Here is a 15,537-nt window from a genome sequence, read left to right as displayed (position 1 = left end):
TTTTGGCATCCCTCAAATCTACACCGGTTCAAAACCGGTGCTATATGGGGGTTTTGAACCGGTGCCCTTTTATATTTTTCTACTAGTGAGGGTGACATTCAATTCAGAAATGTTCGCTTCACCTATCCCACTAGACCTGATATTGAGATCTTCCAAGACCTAAACTGGACAATTAATGCAGGATAGGTAATTGTGTCATCAAATGTATATCCCTCTATTTCATAAAACTGCAATTCTTTGAATTTTGTAGTATTCTTCATAAACTAATACTCCCTCCGTTTTAAAATACTTGCTCTATTTTTTCATGCGCGGAGTTTTAGGAGAAATTGGACAAAGTAATACAATATGGGGGTAGTGAGGTAGGTGAAAGAATAAAAAATTGTAAAAAACAAAAGTAGTGGAGATAAATGGAGAAGAGAGAATATGAAATTAATAAAATATGATTCATGGTGGGTTCACTAGGTGAGAGAAATTTATTAAATATTGTAAAAGCTTTCCGAATAAGGAAATGGAGCAAGTATTTAAGAAGGCCGAAAATGAAAAGTAAAGCAAGTATTTAAAAACGGAGGGAGCATATAAAGTGTAAATGCTGATATTAAAAAATGTTAGATTAAAATCAATGTACATCATCAAAATAAGGTGTTTTAGTGAGAATTAGAAATATTACCTCAATTAATTGTTATCTGTAATTTTGGAAGATTATTTGTGAGATATAAAAAATTACAAAGTTACAGATTACAACTAACGGAGGTAGTAATGTAGTATTAACGTTGTTGCATATGTGAAATCCATAGAGCTGCAACTTTTATGAAATAGAAGTGATTTTTTCAGTTTTCACTACGAAGTAGATGTAAATGTCTAAGTTTTAAGACAGGGCGATGCTCTGGATTATTGCATTAATTTTATAATTTAAATCCTTACTTATATGGAGAACTTAATTTTTATAAAATGATGACATGTGATATGACAATATCTTAGCAGTAAATCAGTAACACAATAGTTTTTAACATAAGGTCGTCATGAGTTCAAATATTGTACAGTCCATGTTCTTAAACACGTGAAATAAAAGGCTCAATTAAATGAGGAGAGAACCATGTAGCACTTAAAGTTGTTTAAAAGCACCTTCTATTATATACGAATAGTTAATTGCAAATTTAACATTTCGACAGTGGCTCTTGTGGGGGAGAGTGGGAGTGGAAAATCAACTGTGATTTCCCTTTTGCAAAGATTCTATGATCCAAATTCTGGCTACATAACTCTAGATGAGATTGAAATTCAGAAGCTCCAGTTAAAATGGTTAAGGTAACAAATGGGTCTTGTGAGTCAAGAACCTGTTCTTTTTAATGACACTATAAGAGCTAACATTGCATATGGAAACGGAGGCAACGCCGTGGAAGATGAAATTATATCTGCTGAAAAGCTAGCAAATGCTCACAATTTCATTAGTAGCCTGCAACAGGTATGTTGTCATATTGCTTACAAAATTCTTAGTAGATTAGTCGACACTTTGACTGACACAAAGTTTTAAACTTTTAACTAATGATTTTTTTTTTTTTTTAATAATCTCTCTCTCTTTTTTTTTAATATTGCATCCCTTAACTTATGCTCTTCTCAATTAATATTGACTTAAATTTTTTATGAGCTAAAAATAAATAATTGTTATTATGTAAGATATAATTGGATTAGTTACGATAACAATTTTCATAATTTTATTTTTCTTACAATTTTAACTAAAAGATAATTAAAGATATTATTGATGAAAGTTATGTCTTTATAAATGTGCTAGTTAAAATGATGCAAATGTTAAAAAGCTAAGAGAGTGACGGTTAGTGAATGATGCAAATGAAAAAAAGCAAATGTAAATGTGCTAGTTAAAATGCTGCCAACAATTAAAGTTGTGACATAAGGTTAGAGCAAAAGAGCAACCTGAACATAGCTAACTTATGGCATGAGCTAGCCGCCCTAGTAATATAGAATGAGTATGCTCATGTCATTTATGGAAAGAAAAAGTTATGTGTAAACTAAATAGGGATGGCTTTATTAAAAAAAGTCTATCAATTAGATAGAGATAGAGAAAGTACGGATTAATAATTAAAGTCTACTACGTATAATAAACATGTTTTAGGGCTATGATACAGTTGTTGGTGAAAGAGGAGTACACCTATCAGGAGGCCATTTGATCTAAATGGGTTGTTTAGTTTGCTCATTTGATCTAAATGGGCAAAACTTGTACAAGTTCTTTTTAGTGAGAAAATTTTAACAGTTCTCATTTAAATTTACAAGTGTAAAAATAATGTTTGTTTGAAATGCAGATTCATATTAAAGTTCAGATTATTAAAAATACACAAAACTTGAGATTATTTTGGACGGATGAAGCAAAGTTCAGATTATTCTATGTAATTTTTCCAAAATAAAATTCAAAGAGAAAAATAATTTATGTTTTACTAGATTTTTTAAGAAAAATTGGTAAGTATAATTTCAACTTTCACGTATTCGCTTCAAATAATCCTAAATTTGGGATTTTCTTATATAATCCAAACATTTGGGGGTGTTCGCTTTCATTGGTCCTAACCAGTCACCCAACCTATTATAATAGGTTACTGGCACGTGTCAGCAATTTACAAGTCAAAATAATATTTTTTTAAAAAATGAAATAAATAAATTCAAACACCTAGCCCTGCCGCGCCATCTCCGCCAAGTGACACCCCTGCCACCTCCGACACCCCCCAACCCTGCAAACGACCACCCATCCCCACCCCACCCCTTGACATTGTTGCCCCTAAGCCCATCACCCAAAAACAGCCCCCGTCCCCTAGCACACCACCAGAAACCCCACCCCTTCCCATTCCCCAGCCCTGAATTGAAAACCATTCGAAGAGGCGTTTCAAGGCTAAGGAACGAGAGAGGCCAGGGATGGTTTTTGAGGTATCTTCGGGGAAAGGGGCGGGGATGGTTTTCGAGGGTGGGGGTGTGAATTAGGGCGGTTCCCGACTGTGGTTTTGGGAGAGGGTAATTTCGAAGGGTGTGAGTAGGGATGGAGGGATGGTTTTGGTGACGGGGAACGGGTTGGTTGGTGCCGGAGGTGGAGGGTGGAAAAGTGGCGTGGTTGGGAAACTGTTTTTAATTTATTTTATTTTATTTTAATTTAATCATTTTTAATCACGTGCTGATATGTGTCCATAAAATCCAAAAAGAAATTTACCAATTTTATCGATTATCGATCACTTGGGAGTTGGGACCAATAAAAGCGAATACATGAAAGTTGTGATTACTTTATCCAATTGATCCAAATATTTATATTTAATAAAAATAATTTAAGTTTAAGTGATTTAGTTAAACAAAAATCTTGGGACAAAAACATGGCCTATATTATCTGGCACAATCCCTCTCTTTACCATAAGGAAAATTTCAATAGACCCCTTCTACATACATTCCTACAACTACCTATCTCAAATTTCTGTATCCAATTCAAGATTATATTTTCTAATTGAACAGTTGTAGTTGGGCACAAGAAAGCTGAAAGCTCTTCTAAATTTTACAAAGGCGTAACCAATTAATTTAACCTTATGTCGTTCTCTAACCTTAGTCAAGTCTCTAAGTAGTCAAGATTTTTTGGGGGTGGGATGGGCTTTCTTTTCTACTTCCTTTCAATTGTTGTTTGTAGTTTCCTCTAGAATTTCTTAAGCTCGGTGTTTCAGCCTTGTTTTCTTCTCTGCTAGCTGCTTGCACCTCCGCTTCTAGTTGCCAATGCTCTAGATCATCCTCGCCGACAATCTAGTGTTACGCAAGATCGTAGGTGAGATCAACACTGATTTCTTCGCCGCCTCATCGCTATTGCCACTCACCGCTTCATGATTGTCGTTGGTTGTTTGGTTATTTACTTGTTTGCTTTAACTTCTATGAGAAGCTATACGTTTTAGCATTGTAGAGAAGTTTTGTTTTGCTTCTTTAAGAAGCTTGTTTTTTAGCATAGGTCTTTATTATTATTTTTATGTTTTTTAATTTTCTGAATTTTTCTTTTATCTTTTGTCTATTAGTCTTTCCCTGAAATAGGAATACTTTTAGATTCTAGTAGTCTTTCCTAAGATAGGGAGATTACTAAATACCGTGTACCTTTCCAATTTTTTTTTTTATCAAGATTTTTGTTGGCGATAATAATACTATATAATTCATCTACAATTCAAACTTATGACTTTTACAGGATTGAGCTTTCTTTGCCAAGAAGAATGTTCTTAACATGTTCATGTGTACATCATTCAGTGTGTCATGGTACCTCAGATACTCCTTCCATATTTTGTAATCACAATATACTTTGTATTTATTTAGAAGTTTTGACTTTTGATACCTCTAAATAATCCTACTTTGATTTTTAATGCCTATTTAATTTTTTTTTTTTATTTTTAAAATTTATTACCATCAAAAATCCAAATGTATACATTTACCTTCTAATCGTTTCTAAACCGTTAGTGGGCCCACTCGTTAACTATTAGATTTTTTTGTTTTACGTGCCGAAAATTATTCCATTAAGGAGGTCGATCATTTTGTCTCTAAAGAATCCAAAATAACCTCGAAATTGAGAAAATATTAATGTAAATGCCTCGTTTTGTATGTCAACTAAGGTATCGATTTGCATATCATTAATTTTTTTAGCATCGAAAATTGTTCGGGTAACAGGAATGCCATGATTTATTTATCTACTGAGAAAGCTCACGATGTATTATGTTTTGTTTTGTTTAAATTATTTTTACTATTTTTTTTAAACCAAATTATTTTTACTACTTATTTCACACAAATTAGCAAAAAAAAATACTATTATTCGTATTATAATCATACATCATACGGGGCTAATCCGGTAAAAATTAATAAATTAATCACCTCCTTTGGGTGTTGGTCTAATTTTTGACCAAACATAGCGAATTAGATCACTAGACTTAGCTAATCCAGCCAATAGGATTAAAAAGTTTGCTCAGCAAGGCTTAAGTAAACGCATAACAAGTACAACACATTTTTTATTTAATAAAATACTCATTATACGAATGAAATCTTACTATATACAGTAACTAAAATGTTTGACCAACATTAAATTAAGCACCTCCTCTTAAAAATTATATACGAAATTCATGCATATATAAGGACCATCATAACAATTGAAGAATACTGGAAGGAATACATAGATATAAACACTAATTGAATCATATCAAAAACAAGGTAACAATTTAAAGTTGAGGCAGAAAAATGGGAGAAAGATGAAAATCAACTCAGAAACATGGATTGCTATAAAAGGAAGGAGCAGAAAGCCATTTTCTCTAGGTAAGTACTTTGTGTATTTATTTTTAAGCAAGAAAGAAAGAATGAGAGGTAGGAAAACATGATTAATTATTTATAGACGCCAAGAGTTATGTACTTATATGTATTTAAGATTAATTATTCTAGAACATAGGTTGTATCTTATTCTAATTATAAAAGAAGTTTCGAAATGATGTTTTCTAAAGTCATGTTATAACTATATGAAGTCTCTTCTGTGGTCTAATGAGGACTACTAAGGATTTATTCGATTAGGTTTAAGATCTTGATATTGAAGTAGGTCTTCTGTTTTCTTTGGGCGGAGGGGGGAGGTGGGTTGACCCTGAGTAGTGAGTATTACACACATTATCGACCTTTTTTAAAAAAAAATTGAGAAAACGTGTACGATTGGTAATAGTCTTTTTATTTTCATCAAAAGAGAGAGAGAGAGAGAGAAAAAAAAAAAAAAAAAAAAAAAAAAAAAAAAAAAAAAAAAAAAAAAAAAAAAACATATGTGATTTTAAGGATAGAAGGAACATATATGCCCAAGCTTATGTGTTGATGATCCATATGTGATTTTTTTTTTTATTGCCCTAAACTAGTTGCATTGAGTCAAATTTGTCTTAAGGTAGAGTTGACTAGGCTAGAACCGGGCCGGCCAACTTATGATATTTACTTTTAAATACCTTTAAAATTAGTGATTATATATAATCATAAACTTATTTTTCTACAAATTTTGTAATCTTGATGTAACATTGAAAGGAACTTGTAGGTTATTTAATCTTAAACGTACTTTTATATGTTCGGAATGATTCAATATAATTTCTTTGGCCACATCACTTGATCATCTAAGTTTAACAACCAACTTTTACTTATACTCGCATTTTTGACCGATCGAAAGAGAGCTGGATTGCTGGAATTATTATTCAAGTGTATGGTATTATCTTAATTTAATTGGAAGATAATACGCATGTACGGATTAGTTGTCCTACATATATATATATATATGGCAACATTGACAAATAAAAAAAAGGGGAAGATGACTAACTTTCGAAAGTCTTGGGTTAATCATCCTATTGTTAATTAAAAGTAGCCCTGATGGACTTGTATGTAGCATAAAAACACTATAATAGTCTAGAATATGATATACGTTTTCCTCCATTTTTTTTATATGTATTATTTTTATTATTCAAGGTCTCAATAAAAATGTTAAATTATTATATATATAGTGGTACACCTATGTATCATTAAAATGTATAACTACTTAATATTCTAAAATTTTACCTCTATATCCTAATAAATTTAAATCTTAAATGATTATATTTTTTCTTATAATACAATGAGAATACAAGGTTAAAGTTGATGTACTTTGAATCCAAGAAGAAAAATATAGCAAACAATTAAGAATAGTGGAAATTTCATGAAATACTTTGACTTGATCCAATGCAAGTCTTCAATGGTCAAACTTGTTACTTGTATGCCAATTGCCAAATGTCACAAACTTCCCCATGCCACCAATAAAATTAAAGTTGCTCACAAAAATTGTAGATTTACCCGATTTTCTTCCTCCCTTAGACATACTATGGTATTGCAATTGCCAAACCCTAAAAATGAGCCAACTGCTTGCCTTAATGAGTTTCTTCAACCTCTATAAACACACACACAATCAAGTACCTAATTACAGCTCAATAAACACAAGAAATTATGAAGTTATAGTCTATTTTAGACAACTATGAAGTTATTATATCGCCTTGTATCTCCGTTAAGAAGCTAAAACATGTGATGCACCATAGGTTTCTGTTAGTTGAGACGAACACTACAATAGGTGGGTGAATTGTATGTGAGTTCCTAGTGACTACTTTTGCAAAATTAAAACAGAATATAAAAGGAACTTAGCAAAGCACACAGGATTTTACGAGGAAACCTTACAGAGCCCAACTGGAATTAAAACCTCGACCCTCCAAGGAATTTTACACACCAAATCAATCCACTAAAATAGGCCAAAACAATCCTAGTTACAACCTATTATAATCCAGATCTTTCTCACAAGTTCCTAACTGAACCTGCTACTTGATAGGACCCTATCCTACCTACCCAACCTAAGTCCCTAACTTAGATTCATCTGGCACACCCTGAATGCTCACACTCTCAGCCTCAACCTTGAAGCCTACAATCTGTATGCAATATGCTTAACACTCACCCAAACCAAAACAATACAAACTCTTTGACTCTAATATGTGACTGGAAAGCTACACATGGAATCCGAAACTAATATGACAAAGTTTAGACTTGGCAAACTTACACTTTAGAGCTCTCTTCAGATTCTTCACGCATAAACTCGCAAAGTTGTGTAAAATATGAATTCTACTTTATGTACAAGAAGTACTCGTATGTAAAGTAGGGTTTTCAAAAGATAGAAATTATAAAATTACCATTTTCATAATAACACGTTATATGTAAATCTCTTAAGAAGAAAATCTTTTTAGAAAACTTATCAAAGATATAATTTATGAAAAGAATGTTATTTTGTAAAACCCGGATTTCATAGAATAAAATCTTTCAAAAAACTTTTCATAAATTAAAACTTATCTTTTATAAACTTTCCATTTTTAAAGCTTGCCAAGCTTTGTCACGCTTCTAATAAATTACATGCATAAACTTTCCTAACATATTTACAACAATATAATCCTTAGAAAAATAAACTTAACAAAAACTTATATTCTCTAGCTAGATTGTCTCATCAATCGCTACAAGTTAAGGATACTTGGGCTTCACGCAGACCAGGACTAAGTTCCTGTTGTCCTTCATTCTCCAGCTCCTTGCTGGAACTTCTTAGGCCAAGTTCTTATAGAACTTGTTGTCTTCGACGTAGACCAAGTCAATATTCTCAACTTGCTATCAAGCTCCTGTTAGGGAACTTCTCTTAGTGTTCCTGTTTGGGAACTCAGTTAGTTCCATTGAGGAACTCTTCTTCTATTTTTTAACTTTGCTTAGGATCTCCTTGAGTCTTCATAGTCAGGTTACTCTTCCACTTTCAAAGTCAACTTCACTTGTTCTAATCACAACACTTAGAGAAATCATTAGTTGAAGTTTGCTTTTATTCATCATCATCAAAACTCTTAAGCTTCAACAATTTTCGTTGGTAGCTATTAGTCTGTTATCTTTGTTTTATATTATTTACAACTTTTAATATCTTATATTTCACAAATAATACCCCAAATTTACAAAGTAAATGAAACGAAGGTAGAAAAATCTTAATACTAGTGTCTTGTATCTAGAAGTCGAGGCATTACACAAGACGTATAAGAAAATCCAATTATAAACCATTATTCTCAAGCTCATCCGGCCATGCATTGTCATGCAACAAAGATCTCATGCACATGTACATGCATGTCACATTTCATTATTTAATACTTATGATATACTGCAGGTAACTAGCTAAGAGCCAAGTACAACCATCTTTAGTCTTTGGATTTGGTTGTTGAGATATATAGACAAGATGAATAATGGAGTTGATGAGGCAACAATGTCGGCTTCAGATGCAACACAGTGGAATGAAAATGAAAGCAAGAAGGGAGAAAATAATGAGACTAGTAACAAAGTCCCTTTCTACAAACTCTTTGCTTTTGCCGATTCTACTGATAAGGTATTGATGACCGTTGGCTCAATTGGTGCTATTGCAAATGGTGTAGCTATGCCCTTGATGGCTATCCTTGTTGGTGACTTAGTTGATGCTTTTGGCCAAAATCAGAATACCAAGGATGTCATCCATGTTGTATCCAAGGTAATGTTATTGTTCAATATGATTGAAATTATTGATTGTCAAATTTTCCTAATTTCTCATAATCATTTATAAGGGAAAGGGATGTTTCAACTACGAAGGAGTGTGTACAATATTAGGGAATGTGAAACCTCCATTTGAACATCATTAGTATTAGTAAATACTAATTAGTTAGATACATCTTACGGGTGTTTGGTTTACAAGTTAAAAGTATGAGGCATATGTTTAAATAGAATAAATGAAACTCATATCATGTGTCTGATCGATAAATTTATGATTTTAAAATATGATCCTATTCAAACCTCCAATATAAAGGGCTCATAAACATGTGTTTGGGTTGGAAAAATTTGTCTCATTCCAATATTTAACCCTCCAAAAAAACATCAATCAAATCAGGCACATGATATTAAGAATCAAGTTCAAGAACAATGCAATCTTAGTTTCACTCAAAACTTCAAGAACATACATATCATTCTATGATCTAACCAAACACCTTAGTTACACAATATATTACGAAATTTAATGAATAGTTGTGTTCACACCATATATAAACAAAATTAATCGAACGGTATAAAAACAAAATTAATTGAACGGTAGTTTGCACATTTCAAATCTTCAGCACTCTCACCATTAACTTTTGCAGGTATCTTTGAATTTTGCTTACTTGGCCGTTGGAGCTTTAGTTGCTGCATTTCTTCGTAAGCTTATTAAGCTCTTTATCTTATTATTTGTTGTTAATTTATATTCTTTTTATTATATTAAAGTCAGCAGCTATAATGCCTTAGATTGTTGGAAAAATCTTCTAGGATGAACCTTCATACGTTCGAGAGTAATCTAAAATTAAACTAGGCTATGTATCATTGATAGTTAAAGAACTACTTTTAAGTATACGCGTAACACGTTTGCTAATGCACATCTTTAACTTTGGCAGAAGTAGCTTGTTGGATGGTTACTGGAGAAAGACAAGCAGCCAGAATGAGGAATTTGTACTTAAAAACTATACTCAGACAAGACATTGCCTTCTTTGACAAAGAAATTACTACCGGAGAAGTAATTGGTAGGATGTCTGGCGACACAGTTCTGATACAAGACGCCATTGGGGAAAAGGTAACCTATATAGCTCTTATCTTATTTGTTAGGGTTGGTGAGTGTGTACAGCAGAAGCAAATGGAATAGGATAAGATTGAGAAAATAATTAGGAGAAAGATAAAGGCAAGACAAATAGTAAAAAAATGATCACACAATATTTAACATGGGAAAAATATCGAAAAAAACCAAGAACGACGAGCAAGGATGAGTAATATCGAAAAATAGTACTCACCCCTTCAAGGATAGTACAAGAACCCTTGAAAGGATGAGTACTAGAAGCAAACTCTTACTATAGGAACTCACGAAAGAGTAATACAAAAGGAAATAGTGGATTCGTACAGAGAAGGTGTATTGTATACAAGGAGGGTAGAAAGGCTTATGTATGAGTACGGCTTCTAGTGTGTATGTTGATTGAATGTCCATGACCTATATTATAGTTGAAGATGTAGCTTGGAAAAAATGGTGGTAAGATTCCAGAAATTCCTCTATCATTCTTGTAGCCATAATATTCTAGAACATTTAGGAATCATGTGTTGTAGTTGCTTCCGATGTTAATAATTTTCTATAATGTTCAAGTAAATAATTCTAGAGAAAATATGAGCAAGAACTAACCTTGTATGATTTTCTCGAAAACTTCTAGAATATGCATAAATACTCCATTAAAATAGTGGGCCTAAAAATTTGGGCCACACCAAACATTATTATCATCGATGATATGATTCTTGTAACAAGATGCTAAACTACTGTATTGAAATGATTAATATTATGGTTTATTCATCTATTTTAAGGTAGGGCAATTTATACAACTGATAGCAACATTCTTTGGAGGTTTTGTGGTTGCATTCATCAAAGGATGGCTTCTTACTCTTGTTATGCTGTCGGTAATACCATTTCTTGCAAGTGCGGGTGCATTCATGACCATAATATTCTCAAAAATGGCTACAAAGGGGCAAACTGCTTATGCAAAGGCCGCGATTGTTGTAGAGCAAACTATAGGCTCAATAAGAACTGTGAGTTCGATTTTAACTAACTTCTTCATGAAATTTTGTGAATTTGTATGTTAGTCTTTTTGTATACATTTATTTAGTTATATTATACTCTTTACATTTGAACGAAATTTCTTCTTTAGGTGGCCTCATAAATTTGAACATAATTTCTTCTTTAGGTGGCCTCATTTACAGGAGAGAAACAAGCTATTGAAAAATTCAATAAAGCAATTGCAAGTGCCTATACTTCAGGTATACAAGAAGGCGTTATTACAGGGATAGGACTAGGTGTCTTGACGTTTGTAATCTTTAGCAGTTATGCCTTAGCCATTTGGTTCGGCTCAAGGAGGATTCTCCATGGAGATTACACTGGTGGCGACGTCATTAATGTCATTGTCGGCGTCATTATTGGTTCTATGTAAGTCCACAATTTTGGTCTTAGCAGTCTTCTCATGCACCGGGACATATATTGTAATCACATTTATCTTAGCATTTTTTGTATGATTTTCGTTCTTTGATAAAAATGTATTATATTTGAAATTGATGCAGGTCACTGGGGCAAGCATCTCCCAACATGACAGCGTTTGCAGCAGGCCAGGCAGCAGCATACAAGATGTTCGAGACCATCACTCGAAAGCCAGATATTGACCCTTTTGATCCCAATGGGAAAGTACTAGATGACATTCATGGAGATACAGAGTTTAAAGATGTTCATTTTAGTTACCCAACAAGACCTGACGAGAAAATATTTAATGGATTTTCTCTCAGTATCTCAAGTGGCACAACAGCGGCTTTAGTTGGGCAAAGTGGGAGTGGTAAATCGACAGTGATCAGTCTTATAGAGAGATTTTATGATCCACAAGCAGGTGAAGTTTTGATTGATGGAATTAACATAAAAGAATATCAGCTAAGATGGATTAGGCAAAAAATTGGCTTAGTTAGTCAAGAGCCTGTGTTGTTTGGTTCGTCCATCAAAGAGAACATTGCATATGGGAAAGATGGTGCCACAATTGAAGAAATAAGAGCAGCAACAGAGCTTGCAAATGCTGCTAAGTTTATCGATAAATTACCACAGGTTTGATCTTCAAGTTTCTTTAAGTCCTTTTACATTTCAATTAAACTTGTATGGATTAGGCAAATGTTGATTATAGTCATGATCTTAATATATATAAATAAATGAAATTAAACTTGTAGGGACTGGAAACATTGGTTGGTGAACATGGAACACAACTGTCAGGAGGGCAGAAACAAAGGGTAGCCATAGCAAGGGCCATTCTGAAAGATCCGCGGATTTTACTTTTGGATGAAGCTACAAGTGCACTTGATGCAGAATCAGAGAGGATTGTGCAGGAAGCATTAGATAGGATTATGGTAAATCGAACGACTATTATCGTAGCCCATCGTTTGAGTACAGTAAGAAATGCTGATACGATTGTTGTCATTCATCAAGGAAAAGTGGTTGAAAAAGGCAAGCTTCTACCTTATGTTCAATACAAAATTTTGTAAGTGATTTCAATTTTTTGTTTGTCTTTTATTAATTATCTTGACAGTTTGCTTGCTTTGTTGCGCAATTCAGGTATGCACTCTGAATTACTCAACAATCCTGAGGGAGCGTACTCTCAACTAATACGCTTACAAGATATGAAAAAAGAGTCGGAACAAGCAACTGATGCAAGAGAAATGTGGAGTCAATCTAGTCAAAGAAGATCATCATTAAGATCTTTAAGCCAAGGATCCTCAGGGAGGATTAGTAGTGCTCACGACGACTCTTTCACAGCAGTGTCTGGACTAACAGCAGACCCCGAAGCAAACATTGTAACTTCATCACCTGTTGTAAAGCAATCAGAAGTTTCTATAAAGCGTTTGGCCTCGCTCAACAAGCCTGAAATCCCAGTACTTGTATTGGGATGTCTATCTGCAATTGCTAGCGGCGCAGTATTTCCAGTGTTCAGCATAATATTCGCTAGTGCGATTGAAATGTTTTACAAGCCACATGATATCTTGAGAAAGGACTCAAGGTTTTGGGCCCTTATGTTCGTAGTAATTGGCTTAGGAGCACTGATATCATATCCTGCTAGAACTTATTTCTTTGCCGTAGCTGGTTGTAAGTTGATACGAAGGATAAGAACATTATGCTTCGAGAGAGTAGTGCACATGGAAATTGGTTGGTTTGATGAGGCTGAGAATTCAAGTGGTGCCATAGGTGCAAGGCTATCAGCTGATGCTGCAACTGTGCGCTCTTTAGTTGGAGACGCGTTGGGCTTGCTTGTTCAAAATATTTCCTCTGCTTTAACGGGTTTGCTAATCGCTTTCCTTTCAAACTGGATTCTATCATTGATTGTCCTTTTCTTAATCCCTCTCATTGGACTCAGTGGTTATCTCCAAGTAAAGTTTATGCAGGGATTTAGTGCTGATGCTAAGGTCCTCTCTTCTTTCTTTCTCTGTTAGCATATAATTTTTAACTCAATAAGATATAAATTGTTGAGAATTAGAATACTTATCATTGTTTTTTCTTTTGTTTATTCTACAGAAAAAGTATGAGGAGGCTAGCCAAGTTGCTAATGACGCAGTTGGGAGTATTAGAACAGTTGCATCTTTCTGTGCAGAGGAGAAGATAATTCGATTATATGAAAAGAAATGTGAAGCCCCTATAAAAGCTGGTATAAAGCGAGGATTGATTAGTGGGGCGGGTTTTGGGTTAGCCTTTGCTTTCCTATTTGGTGTATATGGCATTTGTTTTTACGCGGGAGCACAACTTGTTGGCCATGGAAAAACAACATTTCCTGATGTTTTCAGAGTAAGTACACATCTCTTCTCTAATCATCAACTCCTTTGCTTGCAAAATATAGTCATGCAAACATTTCATGTAATATATTTAGTTTACATGTCTGACAAATCTTATACTACTGCAGGTTTTCTTTGCACTTGCAATGGCAGCAGTAGGAATATCGCAAACAAGCTCTTTGGCTCCGGATACCAGCAAAGCCAAGAGTGCCACAGCTTCTGTATTCGCGATTCTTGATCGCAAGTCTAAGATAAACTCAAGTGATGAATCAGGGATGATAATTGATCATGTCAAGGGTGAAATTCAACTTCGACATGTGAGCTTTACTTATCCAACTAGGCCTGAAGTTCAGATTTTTCAAGACCTGTGCCTGACAATTCATGCAGGAAAGGTATACTTCTTACTACAGATTTTTTTTGTTTGAAAACAAATGCAACTTAAAATCATACAAAACAAAATGTTTTGTAAAATTTTTAATCAAATTTATATCATCGATTTTGTAGACAGTAGCTATTGTTGGAGAAAGTGGCAGCGGAAAATCAACTGTCATTTCCCTGTTGCAAAGATTCTATGATCATGATTCTGGTTCTATTACATTAGACGAGATTAAAATTCAAAAGCTTCGATTAAAGTGGTTAAGACAACAAATGGGCCTCGTAAGCCAAGAACCTGTTCTGTTTAATGAAACGATAAGACTTAACATTGCATATGGAAATGGAGGCAATGCAACTGAGGATGAAATTATAACAGCTGCTAAGCTAGCAAATGCTCACGATTTCATCAGTAGTTTGCAACAGGTATTGGTTTTGTCTGTTACAATATAATATTTAGTAGACCAAGATTATGTTTATTTGTACAAAAATTAGGATCTTATATGAAATTTATGTTGTAGGGCTATGATACTGTTGTGGGTGAAAGAGGAGTACAACTTTCTGGAGGCCAAAAGCAACGAGTTGCGATTGCACGTGCCATAGTGAAGAATCCCAGAATACTACTATTGGATGAAGCTACAAGCGCGCTTGATGCTGAATCAGAGAGGGTAGTGCAAGATGCATTAGATCAAGTCATGGTGAACCGTACTACTATTGTTGTTGCTCATAGATTGTCCACCATAAAGAATGCTGACGCGATTGCAGTGATTAAAAATGGTGTAGTTGCAGAGAAAGGGAAGCATGAAAATCTGATTCGTATTAAGGATGGAATTTATGCTTCCTTGGTTGCACTTCATATAAGCGCTGCTTCCTAGTCTTCTAGGAGAAAAAAAAAATTGTACATAATTTGTATACAATCAAACTAAGTTGAAAGACAATATATATGTTGAAACGTTGAACAAGCTAGATGGTGTTGAGTGGCATTCTCTTCATCTAGATACTATATAGTGTTAATTTATCATTAACAGAAGTTGAATAGTCGATATACATGTCATTATTTTAATAAAAGAAAAAAATTTCATATGAACAATTTTTGAAAGCGGCATATCCCGATCTACATGTGTAATTACTCCCTCAGTCCCTTTTTATTTGCACCATGGACCTACTTTTTGTGAGAACTTTTTGGGCAAATGGTGCAAACAAAAAGGGACAAAGGGAGTATTACTTTATTAAACCTTATGC

General features: G+C 33.9%; 1 protein-coding gene and 1 pseudogene across 1 annotated transcript; both read left to right on the top strand.

Moving 5' to 3' along the window:
* The window catches only part of LOC110711204, a 36,083-nt pseudogene extending 31,883 nt beyond the window's left edge, over positions 1-4,200 (top strand).
* An 863-nt stretch (positions 4,201-5,063) lies between these two features.
* On the top strand, positions 5,064-15,385 carry LOC110711136 (ABC transporter B family member 11-like). Its single transcript, XM_021889516.1, has 13 exons — positions 5,064-5,310; positions 8,714-9,067; positions 9,708-9,762; positions 9,996-10,171; positions 10,942-11,163; positions 11,319-11,557; positions 11,689-12,214; positions 12,334-12,607; positions 12,716-13,560; positions 13,670-13,936; positions 14,052-14,315; positions 14,428-14,721; positions 14,817-15,385. Exons 2-13 carry the CDS (start codon positions 8,783-8,785, stop codon positions 15,168-15,170), a joined length of 3,801 nt encoding a protein of 1,266 aa, XP_021745208.1. The 5' UTR covers positions 5,064-5,310; positions 8,714-8,782; the 3' UTR covers positions 15,171-15,385.
* The last annotated feature ends 152 nt before the right edge of the window (positions 15,386-15,537 follow it).

This window comes from Chenopodium quinoa, unplaced genomic scaffold, assembly GCF_001683475.1.
Source record: "Chenopodium quinoa cultivar QQ74 unplaced genomic scaffold, ASM168347v1, whole genome shotgun sequence".
NCBI lineage: Eukaryota > Viridiplantae > Streptophyta > Magnoliopsida > Caryophyllales > Amaranthaceae > Chenopodium > Chenopodium quinoa.
Note: the sequence above shows the minus strand (reverse complement) of the source record. Positions and strands in the feature narration are given on the sequence as shown.

What these genes read in the sequence shown, in the direction of transcription:
- LOC110711136 (XM_021889516.1), top strand. Translation starts at nt 8,783, where the DNA reads ATGAATAATGGAGTTGATGAGGCAACAATGTCGGCTTCAGATGCAACA. An exon ending in AAGACGCCATTGGGGAAAAG is followed by an intron (nt 10,172 to 10,941) that starts GTAACCTATATA and finishes ATCTATTTTAAG; the next exon opens with GTAGGGCAATTTATACAACT. An exon ending in CTATAGGCTCAATAAGAACT is followed by an intron (nt 11,164 to 11,318) that starts GTGAGTTCGATT and finishes TTTCTTCTTTAG; the next exon opens with GTGGCCTCATTTACAGGAGA.